Source organism: Nicotiana tomentosiformis, chromosome 1 (assembly GCF_000390325.3).
Source record: "Nicotiana tomentosiformis chromosome 1, ASM39032v3, whole genome shotgun sequence".
Classification (NCBI taxonomy): Eukaryota; Viridiplantae; Streptophyta; class Magnoliopsida; order Solanales; family Solanaceae; genus Nicotiana; species Nicotiana tomentosiformis.
Genome location: NC_090812.1, coordinates 49,018,078 through 49,035,674, shown reverse-complemented (window position 1 = coordinate 49,035,674; position 17,597 = coordinate 49,018,078). Strand labels below are relative to the sequence as shown.

Below are 17,597 nucleotides of genomic sequence, written 5' to 3'. Positions count from 1 at the left end.
CAGTGCACACACTTTATGGGATCGGGCCGTACACCTTGGCATTTCTGTAAAAATCCTTCTAGGGAATCATGCGAATCAATTATACAAAGGGCTAGTGTATCTGGGAGTTTTCCTGATTTGAATTATGGCAACCCATTTGGTGAGGCTACTCCGGGGGAGGAGGTGACTGCTAATCGAAAGTTGACTTTATTGTTGAGAGGAAGATTGTACCACATATTTATATTTGCTTAATTCGTGTATTTATTCTGCCCTATATCTGTTTTACTTCTTACTGTATTTGCCTTATTGGACCACTAGTAAGCGTCGATGTCGATCACTCATCACTACTTTTCTGGGGTTAGGCTAGATACTTTCTGGGTATATGTTGCTTACGTACTCATACTACACTTGCTGCACATTTTTGTGCAGGTACATATATGTCTAGAGGCCATATGAGAGCAGAGGCGTGTATACATGTGGGGACCTCGGTGAGCTTCATTCCATTTGTCGATCTGCAACCAGCAGAGTCTCCTTCAGAGTATTTATATTTTTCCTGTCCAATTTGTATTCCGGACAGCTGCTGTATTTTATTTTAAATTCCTAGTTAATGCTCATGCACTTGTGACACTGGGTTTTGGGATGATTATGGGTTGCTCTGTATTGAATTTTTAAAAAATATTATTATTTACTCTGTAAATCCCCATTCTTTACTATTTAAATTGAAGGAAAAATATGATTTCAAAAATAATATAATGAGAACCCAATTAAGTAATTATTGTTTGGTTGCCTGACAATGGTGTCCGGCGCCATCACGGCCTTTATGGATTTTGGGTCGTGACATTATCTCTATCATTAGAGTTTACATGCACATAAGGAACACAACCAAAAATTTTCAAATGTGAGAGAGTTACCTCCTTGTAAGGCCCCGTTAAAAAAAATCCTAATGATTTAAGATTTTAAAGTGAGCCAACGGAATTCGGGAATAACATATTCGAGTATTAAAGGAGATCCATGGGATAGAACCACATCATTTTGAAATGAAAATATGTGTTTAAGGTGTGTTGGAACATACTAAGGAGTTTTGTGAATGGAAAGAACTTGTGTGGAACAAGTTGGATACATTAAGTGGAAAGGATGTTTCAATTAGCACAAGACCCGACTTCAAACGAATAGAACTACCATAATATAAAGACTTAGGTGGTGATATACCTATCAAATTAAATCCCTTTGCGTCTAGTTTCCAACGCATCGAACCGTTTGTCATTTAGATATTTCTACAGAAGGTTATGGCTATTTTACCGGACATATGTCATATGCGTGCCCAGATACGCGGCCGTGCATATTAGAGGGTATTCTGGCTTGTATGCGCGGTCAGTTGCCCAGGTGCGCAGGCGCACACATAGGAGCCTGTTAAATACCCCCAAGGCCAGGTAGAGAGAGGGAATATGTCATTTCTTAAAGACTAGGTCTTTCTCTCCATCACCCATCCAGCCAACGCTTCCAATACACACCTAAGGTGAGTTTTTAAGTGTGTTTTTATGAGGATTTCACTTCTCAATCACTCGTTACAACAAGGTTTTGATTGGATTCCATATGATTTATTCAAAATCTCAAGAACACCCCAAAAGTTGTCTTTCAATATTTGGTGTACAAGAGGTATATCTACCATCTCTAACTAATCTATAGAGATTAATTATGTATGAAATATATGTTATGACTTATGGGATGGTGATTGGAAGCCATAAGTGCCTAACCTAGGTTGTGTTGGTATTGTAGAGATTGTAAAATGAATTAATTGATAACATTTATGGGTTGGGAGTGAAGTGTTGGGGGTGCGTGTGCTAATGGAAGTTGTGACGTGAATCATTGGTGTGGGAGGTGATTGTTAGGTGAAGAAATTCCATTGGAGGAAGTTGTAGAAAGATATGCACACTAGATGTTTGATAAAATGTCTAAATGACTTAAAGTATATAAATCTTGCTAATATTGGTGCAATTGTGTTGCATTATTGTAGATTGAAGTTGTTTAGTGTGGTGGAACGTCGTAGTATTATTAAGGGGCGAATTCCAGGTATGTTGGCTAAACTCCTCTTTTAGAATTGAACCCCACAATGGCCCTGTAAGTCCCGTGTTGCTCATTATAAATTAATTATTCCGAATAAGCCTTGTGTTAGGAGATATATGCGTTCAATTTGTAATCCAAATGTACTTGTTATGTTGAGTTACTATTTGAGAAGGTAATTAAGCGTGGGTTGTGTGTTAATATACTATGATTTGAAAACGTGATTCTAATGAAAACTAGCATGTCGAATTGTGAAAGAAATCACATGTGCCTAAGACCCTTAATTTGGTTAGTTTCTCAAATGTGTATTTAAAGTCTTGAGTAGAAATGTCTTATTGTTGATAATCTACAAGGATGCTTGAAATTGAAAGAAATGGGTTGGAGATATAAAGTGTGGCCAATGTGCCAAGAATGAAAGTTATACTTGTGGCCAATGGTGCCGAGAAAATGAAATGATGTGAGAAAGGTTACGAAATATGCCTTGATTCAACTGTCCCAAATTGACTTCAAAAATAGATGTTCCTAAAAGCTTATGTGCTCAGGTCATACCCAAATGTGGTTGTCTTAATTAATGCTATGCTTTGTAAGTATTTACAAAGTATTTTTAGCTCATATATGTTCATGAGTTGAAATTTTGTATTACCCTTTTTGGAAAAAAGTATTTCAAGAATGAATGATGTGTTAAAGATTTTCTAATGTGACTTAATTATGTTATACCCACTTCTTGGGATGAAAACCTTGTATGAAACAAATGTAATCAAACACTTATTTCTCATATGATGAAACCTTATGAACCTACCCTTGCTAAGGCCAAACGTGTGAAACGGTTGATTGGAAGAGAACCCATTGTACAAACTATTATCATTTTGGGAATCTAGAGTTTTGGTGTTACGATTACACCTCCACCCGCATATATTGGGGTGAGGCGGCAGGGCCTCTTTGTATAGGGATTGTGGTATTGTGATACACCTCCACCCGCATATATTGGGGTGAGGCGGTAGGGCCGCTTTGTGTAGATATTATCGTATTGTGATACACCTACACCCGCATATATTGGGGTGAGGAGGCATGGACCCTTTATGTAGGGATTGTGGTATTGTGATACACCTCCGCCCACATATATTGGGGTGAGGCGGCAAGGCCTCTTTGTTTAGCGTTGAGGGTATCGTGATTGTACCTCCACCCGCGTACATTGGGGTGAGGCGGCAAGGCCGCTATGTGTAAAGATAGTTGTAGAGGATCCCCGACTTAATAATTTATAAATGTTATTTAAAGCTTTTAATAATTTGCTATGACTTTAACTACTAACTTTGATTCATCATATTCATGTTGTATTTCTACGTCCTAGAATAGGTGTTTTGGTTTTCATACTAGTACTATTCCATATGTACTAATGTCCTTTTTGCCGAGGGCGCTGCATCTTCAATGGATGCAGGTGGTTTGTCAGCGGGCGATTTTGATCCTCGTTAGCAGTTACTCTCTATTCAGCAGATTTTGGTGAACTCTGTTCCGGGCTTCATGTCATTTGACGTTGTACTTTTTATTTTGAGGTATAGACGGGGCCTTGTCGCCGGCACTTATATTCTTCTCTTCTATTGTACTTAGAGGCTCCGTAGACAGGTTGTGGGTGGTGTTTGATGTTGGGAATTGAACTTGTAAGTGTTGGTATTTGGGAAAACTTGTTTTTCATCATATCTATAAACGTGTTATATTTTGGAAATCGTAAATGAATATCCTTTAGTAATGGGAAAAGAATGGGGAACATTTCACTCTCCTCATATGTATTTCTTGATACTGATTTTATATTGTTCATGGGTAAGATTGGTTAGACGACATCAAGTAGGCTCGCGCTCCTAGAGGTCGAGGCGTGACAAACTTGGTAACAGAGCCTAAGGTTTTAAAGTGTCCTAGGATGTCTCGGAGCCTTGTCTAGTAGATTCTTTCTTATCGGTGTGTTGTCGACCACATCTATAATGAGGAAGCTACTTGGACATTTAGGAATTTTACACTTCTTTGATACTCTAGATCGTGCGATAGAGCTCAAGATAGGAAGAAATTTCTTCGTCATGTCTCATTTTCCAGATGAGTAATCCACGTGTTCGAAGCAGCAATGAGGGAATGACCTTGGCATTGAATTTGGGGGAGATTACACGAGAGTTCGTTGGGAGAATGTGTCGAGCCGTGGAGGGATTGGAAGAACTTGTTGCTAAGGGTAGTGTCCTTATTCCTATTAATGTCACCACGGCACCAAATCATATGGTGAGAACACCTAAGAAGCGAAAGAGAGTTGTTTGTACCAATAAGCCAGAATGTTTGATTTGTAAGAAGCGCCACTTAGGGACGTGTTGGATGACTCTTGAAATATATTATGGTTAGGGAAAGAGGGGGCACAAGAAGAACAAATGCCCTAGGTTGGGTACACCTAGCCCGGTCTGCCCGATATGCGGGCGGGAACATTTTGTGTCATGTTGTGAGTATGCTCAGGAGTGTGTAAAGGGTGGCAGGCTTGGGAAATTCGAAAGGCCCACACAACAAACCGGTATAGAGATTGTTACTCCCACCATGAAGTCTTGGAGTAAAGATATTGGGAATGTTTTTATGTATGCAAAAGGGTGAATATCAGGTCGGTGGGGCGAGTCAGTTTAAGGGACCTCATCCATGTTGTGTGAAGTGTAGGAGATATCATTCAGGGGTATGTCACTATGGTACCAATGTATGTTACAGATGTGGAGTCGAGGGACATCAGTTAAGGCACTGCCCCGTCAATCTAAAGTTACCAAGTAAGTCACTCCTTAGTATATCATTCTGAACACCACATGATTTTCCTTGTTGTATATGTACATCTATATCGAGAGCCTATATAAATCTGGTCTTAACCAAAATGTTGAATCACAAAACATTGCATGTACCTACTTTTTGAATGAGACGTAGTATTCGTGAAGCCTCTTGATCACAATTCTCTTATTTACGACCTCTTGAGGAATTGAGTTCTATAATTATGTCCTTGAATTGAGTTATAACTCTAGGATTAATACTTCCCACCTGCTTTCCTAAATTCTCAACAGGGGATTATACCTGATGAATTTCTTGCAAGAACCTTTTGATTCAAATGGATAACATCTGCTCACTTGATCTATGTATGCACAATAATAAAGTTTACCTATGTGGTATCAAATCCAATGTATATCGACCTATTGTTGAGATCCTTCTTGAGCCACTCTTTTATCTCTCCGGTGTATGTGGCTCCTATGGTTTGAACAATCATTTTACTCCTTTGTGAATATTATCATGAATCCGTTTCACTGTCTAGTAACATGAGAGCATATCTCAGCACCTATCATATGTGTACCTGTTAGTTGAAAGAGGTCACTTACCAGCATAAAAGTTTTTGGGAAATTTGAGATTTTCACAAATTCATCACAGGTAGATGGTTTTGTTTGCCCATCTCAGTATGACTTTCATGTCCACTTAGATCATTCTGCAGTAAGTAGATCACTTTGTTCCTAGTATTGTAGTTGCCTATGAAGTGGCCTGGTATCGCAACTTGAAAGTTATTATGGCGGAAATGTGTCTAGCTCATAGCAAAGTGTTCATTCTCTCTAACAAACATATGATTTCATCCCAACATTAAATTGTCATAGCTACATGGTTTCCCTTGTGTGTGGTTGAAAGTTAAGTAGCCTTACCGCGACCTTTCCCTCCCAACCTCAGGTGGAAGTTTAAGATTCTAGCACATATCATGAGCATATTGATTTGAAAGACAAGTTTGTTGTATCTCTAGTCCTCTCATATAGGATCAACTATCGTGAAGGGTTAAGTTGTCAGAATGATAATAATCTCACAAGTGTTCAACTTCTTTTTTCATCCTCATGGGCTTGTGGCATATCTATTCCTTGTGTTAGTTAATGTTAAGAGCGTAATGCAACTACATGAATTTTGAAACCCATATCACATTCAGGGTGCCAGAATATTCTCATTTCGCGTTAAACTGATTTTCCCTACATTCCAAGAGGCGACTGGTGTCACATACTTGGCTATTTCTCTTTGAGGCCTACTATTGCCGAACAAGGCACATATAGAATGAAACAATTGTTGTTGTCGTTTTCATGACTCATAGTCTTCCAAGAATAATTGACGCTAAGGTCTTTATCCTCCCGACCATGCCTCTCATATGTCACATGTCTAAAATGACTCATTTCTTTTAAATCTCAGAATCATGAACATGGTCCCTACATTATCAATGCCTACTAGGAAACTCTATGCCTTATTTGTTGAATCAATGATGTCATCACAATGATTAACCATGTCAGCACTATTGGTATCAACCTTCCTGTCTCTTAGGATATAACCTCCTAAAATGCCTTGCTCAGCACATTGATGGATTCTTGAAAAATTCCCGCCCAATCTGGAACCTCGTTGTTCTTATTTATAGTAAACCTATGGGGGTTGAAGGTTCAAACATGTTAAAGAAGAAGAATCATCCCGTGATAAAATATATTGGATAGAAAATTTTATGGTCATATTCATGCTAGCACATCTTAGAGTAATTGTTGGAGGTCTCCAAAGGTTTAGTTTGGGTGTTGGGCATAGGGATTTAGAGTTGAAGAAAGTTAACGGGTTTTTCTCAAAATGTTATCTATGAATATATTGGGTGAATTGTTAAGGAAGGTATAGTATGTGTAGTCACATTAGGCCTTATGGAATATTGAAGGAAATAGGCCAAACTATGAGTATGATGTTTTCCCATCGTTTTCCTCCATGCACCCGATGCATCATGTATCTAGGTTCCAGAAGGTTGTTGGAAATCTTTTGCCTATCGTTCCGGTAGAAACTATTGAAGGTGAAGTTAATGGGTAATTGGCTTATAAGAGGTATTTAGTTGTCATCCCTGTTAGATAAGTCCGGAAATTGAGATCTGCCTCCGTCAAAGTAAAGGAAGTATTCTCACTTGCTTGTATAACCAAATGGTTGTGGTTAAAAAGAGTACTTGTTATGTGTTATGATTTAAATATGTGAAACTCATGTCTAGATACCACTTCTCTTAATGTAATGCCCTTAATGTTGAGATCATTGTTGTTGATATATACTGTGACACTTTGTTGAGTTATGGATATGTTGTTAGGGTGGTTTTGGGATTCTCTGGCAGATGGATAGGCCCCAATTACAGGGGAGACTCTGACAAATTTTTTGAAAATTTAGGGAGTTAGTCAAAAATTTGGAACTGTTGGTATGTGTTATAGCAACTGAGTCACATTGGGTGCTAATGGTGAATTTTTACCCTCATTTGAGGACGAATGATACTAAGCGGGGGAGAATGTAAGGCCCCATTAAAAAAATTCCTAATGATTTAAGATTAAGTGAGCCAACGGTATTCGGAAATAATATATTCGAGTATTAAAGGAGACCCATGGGATAGAACCACATCATTTTGAAATGAAAATATGTGTTTAAGGTGTGTTGGAACATACTAAGAAGTTTTGTGAATGGCAAGAACTTGTGTTGAACAAGTTGGATACATTAAGTGGAAAGGATGTTTCAATTAGCACAAGACCCGACTTCAAACGAATAGAACTCCCACAATATAAAGACTTAGGTGGTGATATACCTATCAAATTAAAGCCTTTGAGTCTAGTTTCCAACGTATCAAACCGTTTGTCATTTGGATATTTCTACAGAGAGTTATAGACATGTTACCGGAACTATGCCATATGCGCGCCCAGATGCGCGACCGTGCATATTAGAGGGTATTCTGCCTTGTGTGTGTGGCCAGATGCGCGGTCACTTGCCCAAGTGCACGGCCGCACACGTAGGAGCCCATTAAATACCCCCAAGGCCGGGTAGAGAGAGGGGCTAAGTAGTTTCTTCAAGACTAGGGCTTTCTCTCTATCACCCATCCGACCAAGGCTTCCAATACACACTTAAGGTGAGTTTTTAAGTGTGTTTTTATGAGGATCTCACTTCTCAATCACTAGTTACAACAAGGTTTTGATTGGATTCCATAGGATTTCTTCAAAATCTCAAGAACATCCCAAAAGTTGTCTTTTAATATTTGGTCTACAAGAGGTATGTCTACCATCTCTAACTAATATATGGTGATTAATTATGTATGAAATATATGTTATTACTTATGGGACGGTGATTGGAAGCCATAAGTGCCTAACCTAGGTTGTGTTGGTATTGTAGAGATTGTAAAATAAATTAATTGATAACATTTATGGGTTGGGAGTGAAGTGTTGGGAATGCATGTGCTAATGGAAGTTGTGAGGTGAATCATTGGTGTGGAAGGTGGTTGTTAGGTGAAGAAATTCTATTGTAGGAGGTTGTAGAAAGGTATGCACACTAGATGTTTGATAAAAAGTCTAAATGACTTAAAGTATAGAAATATTGCTAATATTGGTGCAATTGTGTTGCATTGTTGTAGATTAAAGTTGTTTAGTGTGGTGGAACGTCGTAGTATTATTAAGGGGAGAATTCCAGGTATGTTGGCTAAACTCCTCTTTTAGAATTGAACCCCAGAATGGCCTTGTAAGTCCCGTGTTGCTCATTATAAATTGATTATTCCGAATAAGCCTTGTGTTAGGAGATATATGCGTTCAATTCGTAATCCAAATGTACTTGTTATGTTGATTTACTATTTGAGAAGGTGATTAAGCGTGGGTTGTGTGTTGATATGTTATGATTTGAAAACGTGATTCTAATGAAAACTAACATGTCGAATTGTGTAAGAAATCACATGTGCCTAAGACCCTTAATTTGGTTAGTTGCTCAAATATGTATTTAAAGTCTTGAGTAGAAATGCCTTATTGTTGATAATCTACAAGGATGCTTGAAATTGAAATAAATGGGTTGGAGATATAAAGTGCGGCCAATTTGCCAAGAATGAAAGTTATACTTGTGGCCAATGGTGCCGAGAAAATGAAATGATGTGAGAAAGGTTATGAAATATGCCTTGATTCAACTGTCCCAAATTGACTTCAAAAATAGATGTTCCTAAAAGCTTATGTGCTCAGGTCATACCCAAATGTGGTTGTCTTAATTAATGCTATGCTTTGTAAGTATTTACAAAGTATTTTTAGCTCATATATGTTCATGAGTTGAAATTTTGTATTACCCTTTTTGGAAAAAAGTATTTCAAGAATGAATGATGTGTTAAAGATTTTCTAATGTGACTTAATTATGTTATACCCACTTCTTGGGATGAAAACCTTGTATGAAACAAATGTAATCAAACACTTATTTCTCATATGATGAAACCTTATGAACCTACCCTTGCTAAGGCCAAACGTGTGAAACGGTTGATTGGAAGAGAACCCATTGTACAAACTATTATCATTTTGGGAATCTAGAGTTTTGGTGTTACGATTACACCTCCACCCGCATATATTGGGGTGAGGCGGCAGGGCCTCTTTGTATAGGGATTGTGGTATTGTGATACACCTCTACCCGCATATATTGGGGTGAGGCGACAGGGCCGCTTTGTGTAGAGATTGTGGTATTGTGATACACCTCCACCCGCATATATTGGGGTGAGGCGGCAGAGCAGCTTTGTGTAGAGATTGTGGTATTGTGATACACCTCCGCCCACATATATTGGGGTGAGGCGGTAGGGCCGTTATTTGTAAAGGTAGTTGTAGAGGATCCCCGACTTAACAATTTATAAATGTTATTGAAAGCTTATAATAATTTCCTGTGGATTTAACGGCTAACTTTGATTCATTGTATTCATGTTGTATTTCTATGTCTTTAAATAGGTGTTTTGGTTTTCATACTAGCACCATTCCATATGTACTAACTTCCTTTTTCCCATGGGCGCTGCATCTTCAATGGATGCAGATGGTTCGTTAGCGGGCGGTTTTGATCCTCGTTAGCAGTTACTCTCTATTCAGCAGATTTTGGTGAGTCCTACTCTGTTCCGGGCTTCATGTCATTTGACGTTGTACTTTATGTTTTGAGGTATAATTGGGGCCTTATCGCCGGTACTTCTATTCTTCTCTTCTATTGTACTTAGAGGCTCCGTAGACAGGTTGTGGGTGGTGTTTGATATTTGGAATTGAACTAGTAAGTGCTGGTATTTGGGCAAACCTGTTTTTTATCATATCTATAAACGTGTTATATTTTGGAAATCGTAAATGAATATCCTTTAGTAATGAGAAAAGAATGGGGAACATTTCACTCTTCTCATGTATATCTCTTGATATTGATTTTATATTGTTCATGGGTAAGATTGGTTAGACGATATCAAGTAGGCTTGCTCGACCGAGTTATCTTGATTGAGCATTGGTCGCGCTCCCCGAGGTCGGGGCGTGACAGTCCTTTCCTGTCCATACCTCCCCAGGAATTTCAAAATTCAGCGGTAGAGAGGGTCCCCTGTTTATGAGGTAAGCTGCCGTGTTAACAGCCTCAACCCAAAAATACTTCGGCAATCCAAAATGTATTCTCATACTTCTGGATTGTTCATTCAGGGTTCTGTTCATCCTCTCAGCAACGGCATTTTGTTCCGGTGTTCCAGGAACTGTCTTGATCATTCTGATCCCATTCTCAGAGCAGAATGCTTTAAACTCTTGACTATTATACTCTTCTCCATTGTCAGACTTCAGATATTTTAATTTTAGACTTGTTTGATTTTCAATTTCAACTTTCCATCTTTTAAAGGTAACAAACACATCAGATTTGTTTTTCAGAAAATAAACCCATATCTTTCTTGTGGAATCATCAATGAAGGTGACGTAATAGCGCGAGCCTCCTAGAGAAGTTACAGGAGCTGGTCCCCACACATCTGTATGCACTAGTTCTAGCTTCTCTTTCTTTGGCGTCCTTCCCGCCTTTGAGAAACTAACTCTCTTTTATTTCCCGTAAACGCAATCTTCGCACAAACCTAATTCAACATGCTTCAGGTTTGACAACTTTTCTTTGGATGCCAATAATTTCATTCCCTTCTCACTCATATGCCCGAGCCTCCGGTGCCACAATGTTGTATCTCGACCATGATCAACTGTTGCTATAATATCTCTCTGTATTGAAGTTACATACAGTGTTCCCTTCTTGAAGTCTCGTGCCACAACCAAATTTCCTTTGGTTATCTTCCACGATCTGTTACCGAATGTTGTATATCCTTCACTGTCAATCTGACCCATAGATATCATATTTTTCTTGAGGCCAGGAACATGTCAGACATTTTGCAATTTCCATAGCGTGCCTTGTGAAGTCTTTATATGAACTTCACATTTCCCAACAATGTTCAGAGGCTCGCCGTGTGCTAGATAAACCTTTCAGAATTTTTCATCAATATAATTATGCAATAATTCTTTGCATGATGTAGAGTGAAAGGATGCACCTGAGTCCAAAATCCAAGATTCAACTGGACTATCTGCACAACAAATTAGTGCATCACCGAGTTGTTCAACAATTAAATTTGTTGAATTTTCTTCCTTGTATTGATCGTTCTTCTTCTTTTTTGGCTCTTTACACTGACTACTGTAGTGACTCTTTTTATCGCAATTCTAACATGTAATGTCTTTGCGATTTTTGGATTACCCTCTTCTCCTTGACTTTGATCGGCCACGACCATGACTTTGTCCTCTTTGGCTGCTTCTCCCACTGCTTTCGGTATTCAAAGCAAATCCTGAGGAATCACTTGATTCTCCCCGGCGAATATCTTCGCTTAGAACCAAGTCTCTAATATAATCCAATTTGAGTTTGGTACTTCCCGATGAACTGCTAACTGTAATTACTGTTGCAGACCAACTCTCCGGTAAAGATGATAGTAGAATCAATGCCTTGACTTCATCATCGAATGTTATATTGACAGAACTCAACTGAATTAATATTACATTAAACTCATTGATATGTTCTGTAATATATCTACCTTCTGTCATCTTTAAGTTGAACAATCGACGCATCAAATAGACTTTATTTAAAGCAGATGGCTTCTCGTACATATTTGATAACGCCTTCATTAGGCCTGCTGTGGTCTTCTCGTTAATGATGTTAAACATCACATTTCGTGTTAGCGTCAAACGAATCACACCAAGAGCTTGACGATCTAATAGATCCCAATCCGCTTTGGCCATATTCTCTGGTTTTACCTCGGTCAGAGGTAAGTATAATTTTTTCTGGTACAAATAATTCTCTATTTGCATTTTCCAGAATCCAAAATCTTTGCCATTGAACTTGTCAATCTTAACCTTCCTTTATTCCAATGCCATTTTTCAATTTTTTATGTGAATAGTGTGTATGAATAGTAACAATGATCAATAGTGTCATACTATTCTTGTGATAGTACGTGCATCAATACCGTACTTTTCTATCAGAATTACACTGTCTGTGCTCTGATACCAGTTGTTGGGAAACGTGTCAGGCTAATAGAAGTGAAAAAATATTTGAAAGAAAAAAGCAATAAATTGCACAAGACAAGACAAGGGAAGATTTACGTGGTTCGTCAATTTTTGCCTACTCTACGGTCACACAAAGAATAGCTCTTTATTAATTGAAGAGAGAAAGAAGAAGTTGAGGGATGATATGCAAATGAAAATGCATACCTCTTTTATAGGCATTTGAATGCCCTGTCGACGTAAGTACTTACATCAGAGGAATGCCGATGTAAGCGCATACATTATAAGAATGTCGATGTAAGCGCTTACATCATAAGTTATCTCTTTTTGACTTTTTTTAATTTTATTTTGTCTACTTTTATTTCTTTCACATACAACAACATGTTTGCTTTTATGGATTAAAACAGAGAACATACAGTATCTTTTACATTTCACAACAAAGGAAACTTGTTATAGGAGCACTTGAAAAAGCTCAATCAACCGGAGCATAACAACACACGCAACAAAAGATACTGTTATCTTATTTTTCCCTTTGTGTAGGGGGTGGGGGAGGGATGAATTTTTTTGTCATTCTATGCATAATGCATTATAGTCTCTTGAAATTTAAAAAAAAATAAAATCACCAACTGAAGCTGATGGACTCGAAATGAAGGTTGGAAGCTAAACCAGAGGAACAGATGTTTGCAACTTCATGTCTCATCTTCTTCGGGCCACACACTAGAACTCCAACACTTGATTCTTTCCTCTCAAACAATAACCCTGCAACATATTTACAACTTATTAAAGCAGAGTTCTTCAAATTGGAGCAGGTAAGAGTCTCCAATAGATCTTTAAACTACTAGTAAGGTCAGGTAATTTGAATAAGAGTTTCTTTAGCTATGATGATCTTGGGATATATGTTTTAGACACTAAAAGCAGTAAAATAAATTTACACCATCAATTCAATTTAATTGGTTATAGCAGGTTATTTATCTATTTTCCGTGTTACTAGTATACCAAGCTTGATATATGACGGGTTAATGTTGTTGTAGGTTAACTTAAGCTGGTGATATAAAAAATCCATATATTGTCAATACTGCAGGTAACTTACTTTTGAGGTCTGGTCTTTCACCAAAATGGAGATTAGTTGACTGAAGAAGTGACTGTTGGGGCAAACTCTCCATTTCCCTATCTGCATTATAGAACCAAGAATTAGGTGAAGCCATTGGAGTTGCTCCTTCCATGTTCTGAATTTGGTTGGCTTCCACTCCAGTGTGTTTCTTGTTCCAAAGAAATGCTGCAGTACTTGTGATGACTATGGAAATGCAAATGAGAAGCATATTCAGCACAGCCTTTATCGGATAAGAGTAGATCTCGTTGGTATTTTTATCGATTGGGTAAATGTAGTATTTATCCAAAGCCCCTAAGGAAATCAAGAAAATGATGAAGGAAGATGATATGATAGCACCAAGCCAAAGCCAATTGTTCTGGCCAAGAATTGGAGTGATGGGCTGATCAGATGGGTTGGGTTTGAACCATATGGTCCTCAAGTTCTTCTTGTCTTCTGTTGTTGATTGCTTTTCTCTTGTTACATAAGCCTCAATTTGTAGGCCTAACTTAGAAGTTTCAGATGGGGCACCAGAAATGGGAAGGAGAAGGTCTAACATGGTAAGGTCTTGTGAGTTCTTGAACACACTTATGAGTAGGATTTCTGGTGTCTTGCATTTCTGTGACTCACTTGTGTGGATTAGCTCCCTTATTATGGAGATGAAAGGAGTGATTCCACTCCCGCCGCTCACCATAACCAATAAATCATGCCTGCAACAACGAAATAAAGAACTTTAGTTTATTATTGTAACATACACTATGAAATAGATCTAGAACGGATACTGAACACACCGACTCTAAGTTAAGCATTCGCTTCTGCTATACAATATAATATTTTCAATCATGTTCAGTTTGTCAACACATCTTGTCATGTGACAATATCACCAATTTCATTACCAAACTGACCATGAACCCTTAAATTTCCAGCCATCCCCACATCTACTGATGGCATGTATGAGGGCATAGTAGTCAATTACAGTGCAACTTACTGGTTACTGGACTCTAATGAACTCTGTATTATATTTTTCAAACATACCTTAGGAAATGTGTGGAAGGAGGTCCATAAGGTCCTTCAACAGAGACATTAAGACGATCGACAGAATTAGGGGAAGAAATAATCTGGTAAAGCTTCTTGGACCAGCTTCCTTCACCCTTAATGACAACACTGAGCTTATCTGCCTCCAAACTACTGCTTGAAGTGATTGTAAAAGGATGCCATTGCATTTTTGAAATGCTAGGTACATTCACAAACATGATGCTAGTTGGTGTATAACTTAAACCTGTGGATTGAAAAAAGGATAAAAATGTCAATTTAGCTATGTGAATTATCTTATAACATTCTACCTCAATCACTGTCAATGTAAATGATGTTAGTTCCTTCAGTTACCTTTACTCTTGGAGAAGTTTAGCTCAACAGTTTCACATGGTAGAACTCGAGCTGAGACCAAACGAACATTTGATCGCGACTGTAAGAATCTCAAGTATCGATCAACAATGAAGAGGTAGAAACCGGGAAGCATAATTCCAGCATAAGAGACGCCAACATGGAAAACAAAGAAGACGACGAAGAGAATGTAGAGGTGGTGAGTGTAGAAGAAGAGCTCAAACATCTTTCTCCTAATGCGAGGGAATGTTGCTATCCACAAAACCAATCCAGAAAGCAGTGACAATTCTCCAGCCAAATTTGAGATATCGGTTTTTGCCCATTTAAGCATCTGTTTCATTTCAATCAAAGAGTAATTACTACTAATTAGAAATTCACCAATTGGACTTAGTTGTATTTTAGTACTTCTCATGATAAATCCTACTATAAATTACCTCAGACAATTGATGAGTGGCAGCCCAATAGATAATGTAACAAATTCCATGAGCAGAGAAAAGGGTCATTACAATATGGCCAAGCCATATATGGTATTTAACACTTGCTTCAGAAGTCAGACCAAAGAGTTGCAACACTGAGGAACCTCTTGCAACTGGAACAAACAGAAATGTAAGCACTACATTTCCTACAAGTCCTAACATCAGTCCTGCTTCTTCAAGCTTGACTTCCCATCTGTCATTACCAATTTAAAATTGTAAAATAATCGGATAAAATGTCATACACATTATGATAACAAATTATAAGTACTATATAGAGGCAGATTACTTACACTTTCTGCCCACTTTCGGCAACAGACTGTGGTGTGATAAAGGGAAAGGCAGCGTGCAAGTAAGACGCATAAGACCAGACTAAGAGTGCGATAAACATTACAAAAAAGCAAAGTTCAATCCTTGTAACAATCCCTAGCCCCTTAACTATTATCGGTCTCCTCCATATTGCCAACTTTTGTTTTCCCTCGACTCTGTTAATCAGAAAATACAAAAAAAGAAAATTATTACATATATAACTAGTTTTGCATATTTATATCTTCGTACTGGAAAAAAAAAACTTTTTCTTACCTGTTGGTGTTTTTATCACTGGATTTCTTCCTTAAGTGGAGGTATATACACCCCAAGACAGCAATAAATAAGAAAGGAAACGTGTCCAACAACAATGACATTCCTGTAAGAAAAAAAATGCATTTAAAGAAAATCGATAAACCGCACCAATCCGATAATCCGAGTCAAACCAGATAAAATAACCCGATTGTGATTTGGTTTGATTTGATTTGATTGGTATTGAGAAAGAAAACTCGACCATAATTGGTTTGGTTTGATTTTAACTGGAAAAAAAATCAAACTGAAACCAAACTAACCCGACATTATATATATACAATTGTTAAATATTTTATATATAGAAATATTTATTATAATGTAATTTATAAATATTTCTTAAATAATTTCATAGTTTTATCTTTTTTACATATTATTTTAAGGTTGGACTTAATGTAATAACTCAAATAAAGTTCAAATCAATATTAATGCTAACAAAAGAAGTTCAATTCAACAAAAAAAGGGTAATGTATAGGATATCTATATTTTAGTTTTGCATTAGTTTGTAATAAAAATACATAACTTAGTTCATTTTTTTCTTTAGTGTTTAGTCATGTATTTAGCTGTTCTTATTTTAGCATGACTTAGTATTTTTAGATTATGTTCATTTTATTAAGGCTTATTAATTAACAATATTTATTTTTGCGATTTCATTATCTTTATTATTGAATATTTAGTACAATGCTATATTATTTTCTTGGAAAATACATTATGAAAACTTTACTAAAAAAATTGAAAACTATGAGAGAAACCGAGATTGAAAAACCCGAGTTGATTGGTTTGGTTTGGTTTGGTTTGGTTTATAGATTTAAGAATCCGGCACCATTAGTTTGGTTTGGGAATTAAAAAATCCGAACCAACCCGGCCCATGTACGCTTCATAAATAGAACAAACACGTAGGATTACCTTGAGCTCCAAAGTACGTGGAAGTGGCTGCCCGAGCTTTAATCTTGGGTGTCCATATAAGATAATACATATTGGTTGGTGATACGATCAAAACCAGAAAATAGCCAAGTATAACGGTTACCACTAGAGCCATTATAACTGCTTGGATAAAGCCATTGTTGTCACTTGATGAAGGAGATGATGATCTTTGAGCCATTCTTGAATCCATTTTCTTTGTTTATAGCTCCCTCTCCTTTTCTTAGTGATAATGAGTTAAAAAAACCTTTTGGATGGAAAGTATGGTAAAGGAATGAAGTCTTATATAGTAGTAAAGTAGGAGAGAATTGAAATAATATTTTCTAAATTTTCAAGTGTACACAAATTAAATATGTGAGCTCGTGTTCTTGAAGTATAGCAAGATTCATGTCCCTACTCTAAAGTATTACGGCTGGGAAAATTCCTTTCTTATTATTCTGAATCTGATACTATATATATAATAACGTGTAAAATTCCATGTTGAAGTGAAATACATATAGTATAGAAGTCAACAGGAAGATAGGTGGGGGAGGAGAATGTCACGTGGATAGCCCCATTGTACACAACTGCAAGCTTCATGCAATGTTGCTTCATGTCACTTGGAAGATCTTAAATAACCATTTTATAGTATCTTGCAAAATTCTCTAACAAAGACATTTAATAATTGTAATTACTGTGTTTGAGTATTTTGTCTAAAATAGTAAAATGTATTTTCTCTAAGTAGAAGAGAGTTGCAGACTTGCAGTA

General features: G+C 37.3%; 1 protein-coding gene and 1 long non-coding RNA gene across 2 annotated transcripts; one reads left to right on the top strand and one right to left on the bottom strand.

The window, feature by feature from the left end:
• Positions 1–12,979: 12,979 nt before the first annotated feature.
• LOC104105485 (ferric reduction oxidase 2-like) lies at positions 12,980–17,052 on the bottom strand. The gene is made up of 8 exons (XM_009613796.4): positions 16,836–17,052; positions 15,897–15,999; positions 15,608–15,799; positions 15,276–15,510; positions 14,845–15,172; positions 14,494–14,737; positions 13,462–14,168; positions 12,980–13,130 (listed from the first exon to the last, which is right to left on the bottom strand). Exons 1-8 carry the CDS (start codon positions 17,041–17,043, stop codon positions 12,991–12,993), a joined length of 2,157 nt encoding a protein of 718 aa, XP_009612091.1. The 5' UTR covers positions 17,044–17,052; the 3' UTR covers positions 12,980–12,990.
• On the top strand, positions 13,046–13,487 carry LOC138896843 (uncharacterized). Its single transcript, XR_011410264.1, has 2 exons — positions 13,046–13,180; positions 13,453–13,487. It is a non-coding gene; the product is annotated as an uncharacterized lncRNA (long non-coding RNA).
• Positions 17,053–17,597: the final 545 nt, after the last annotated feature.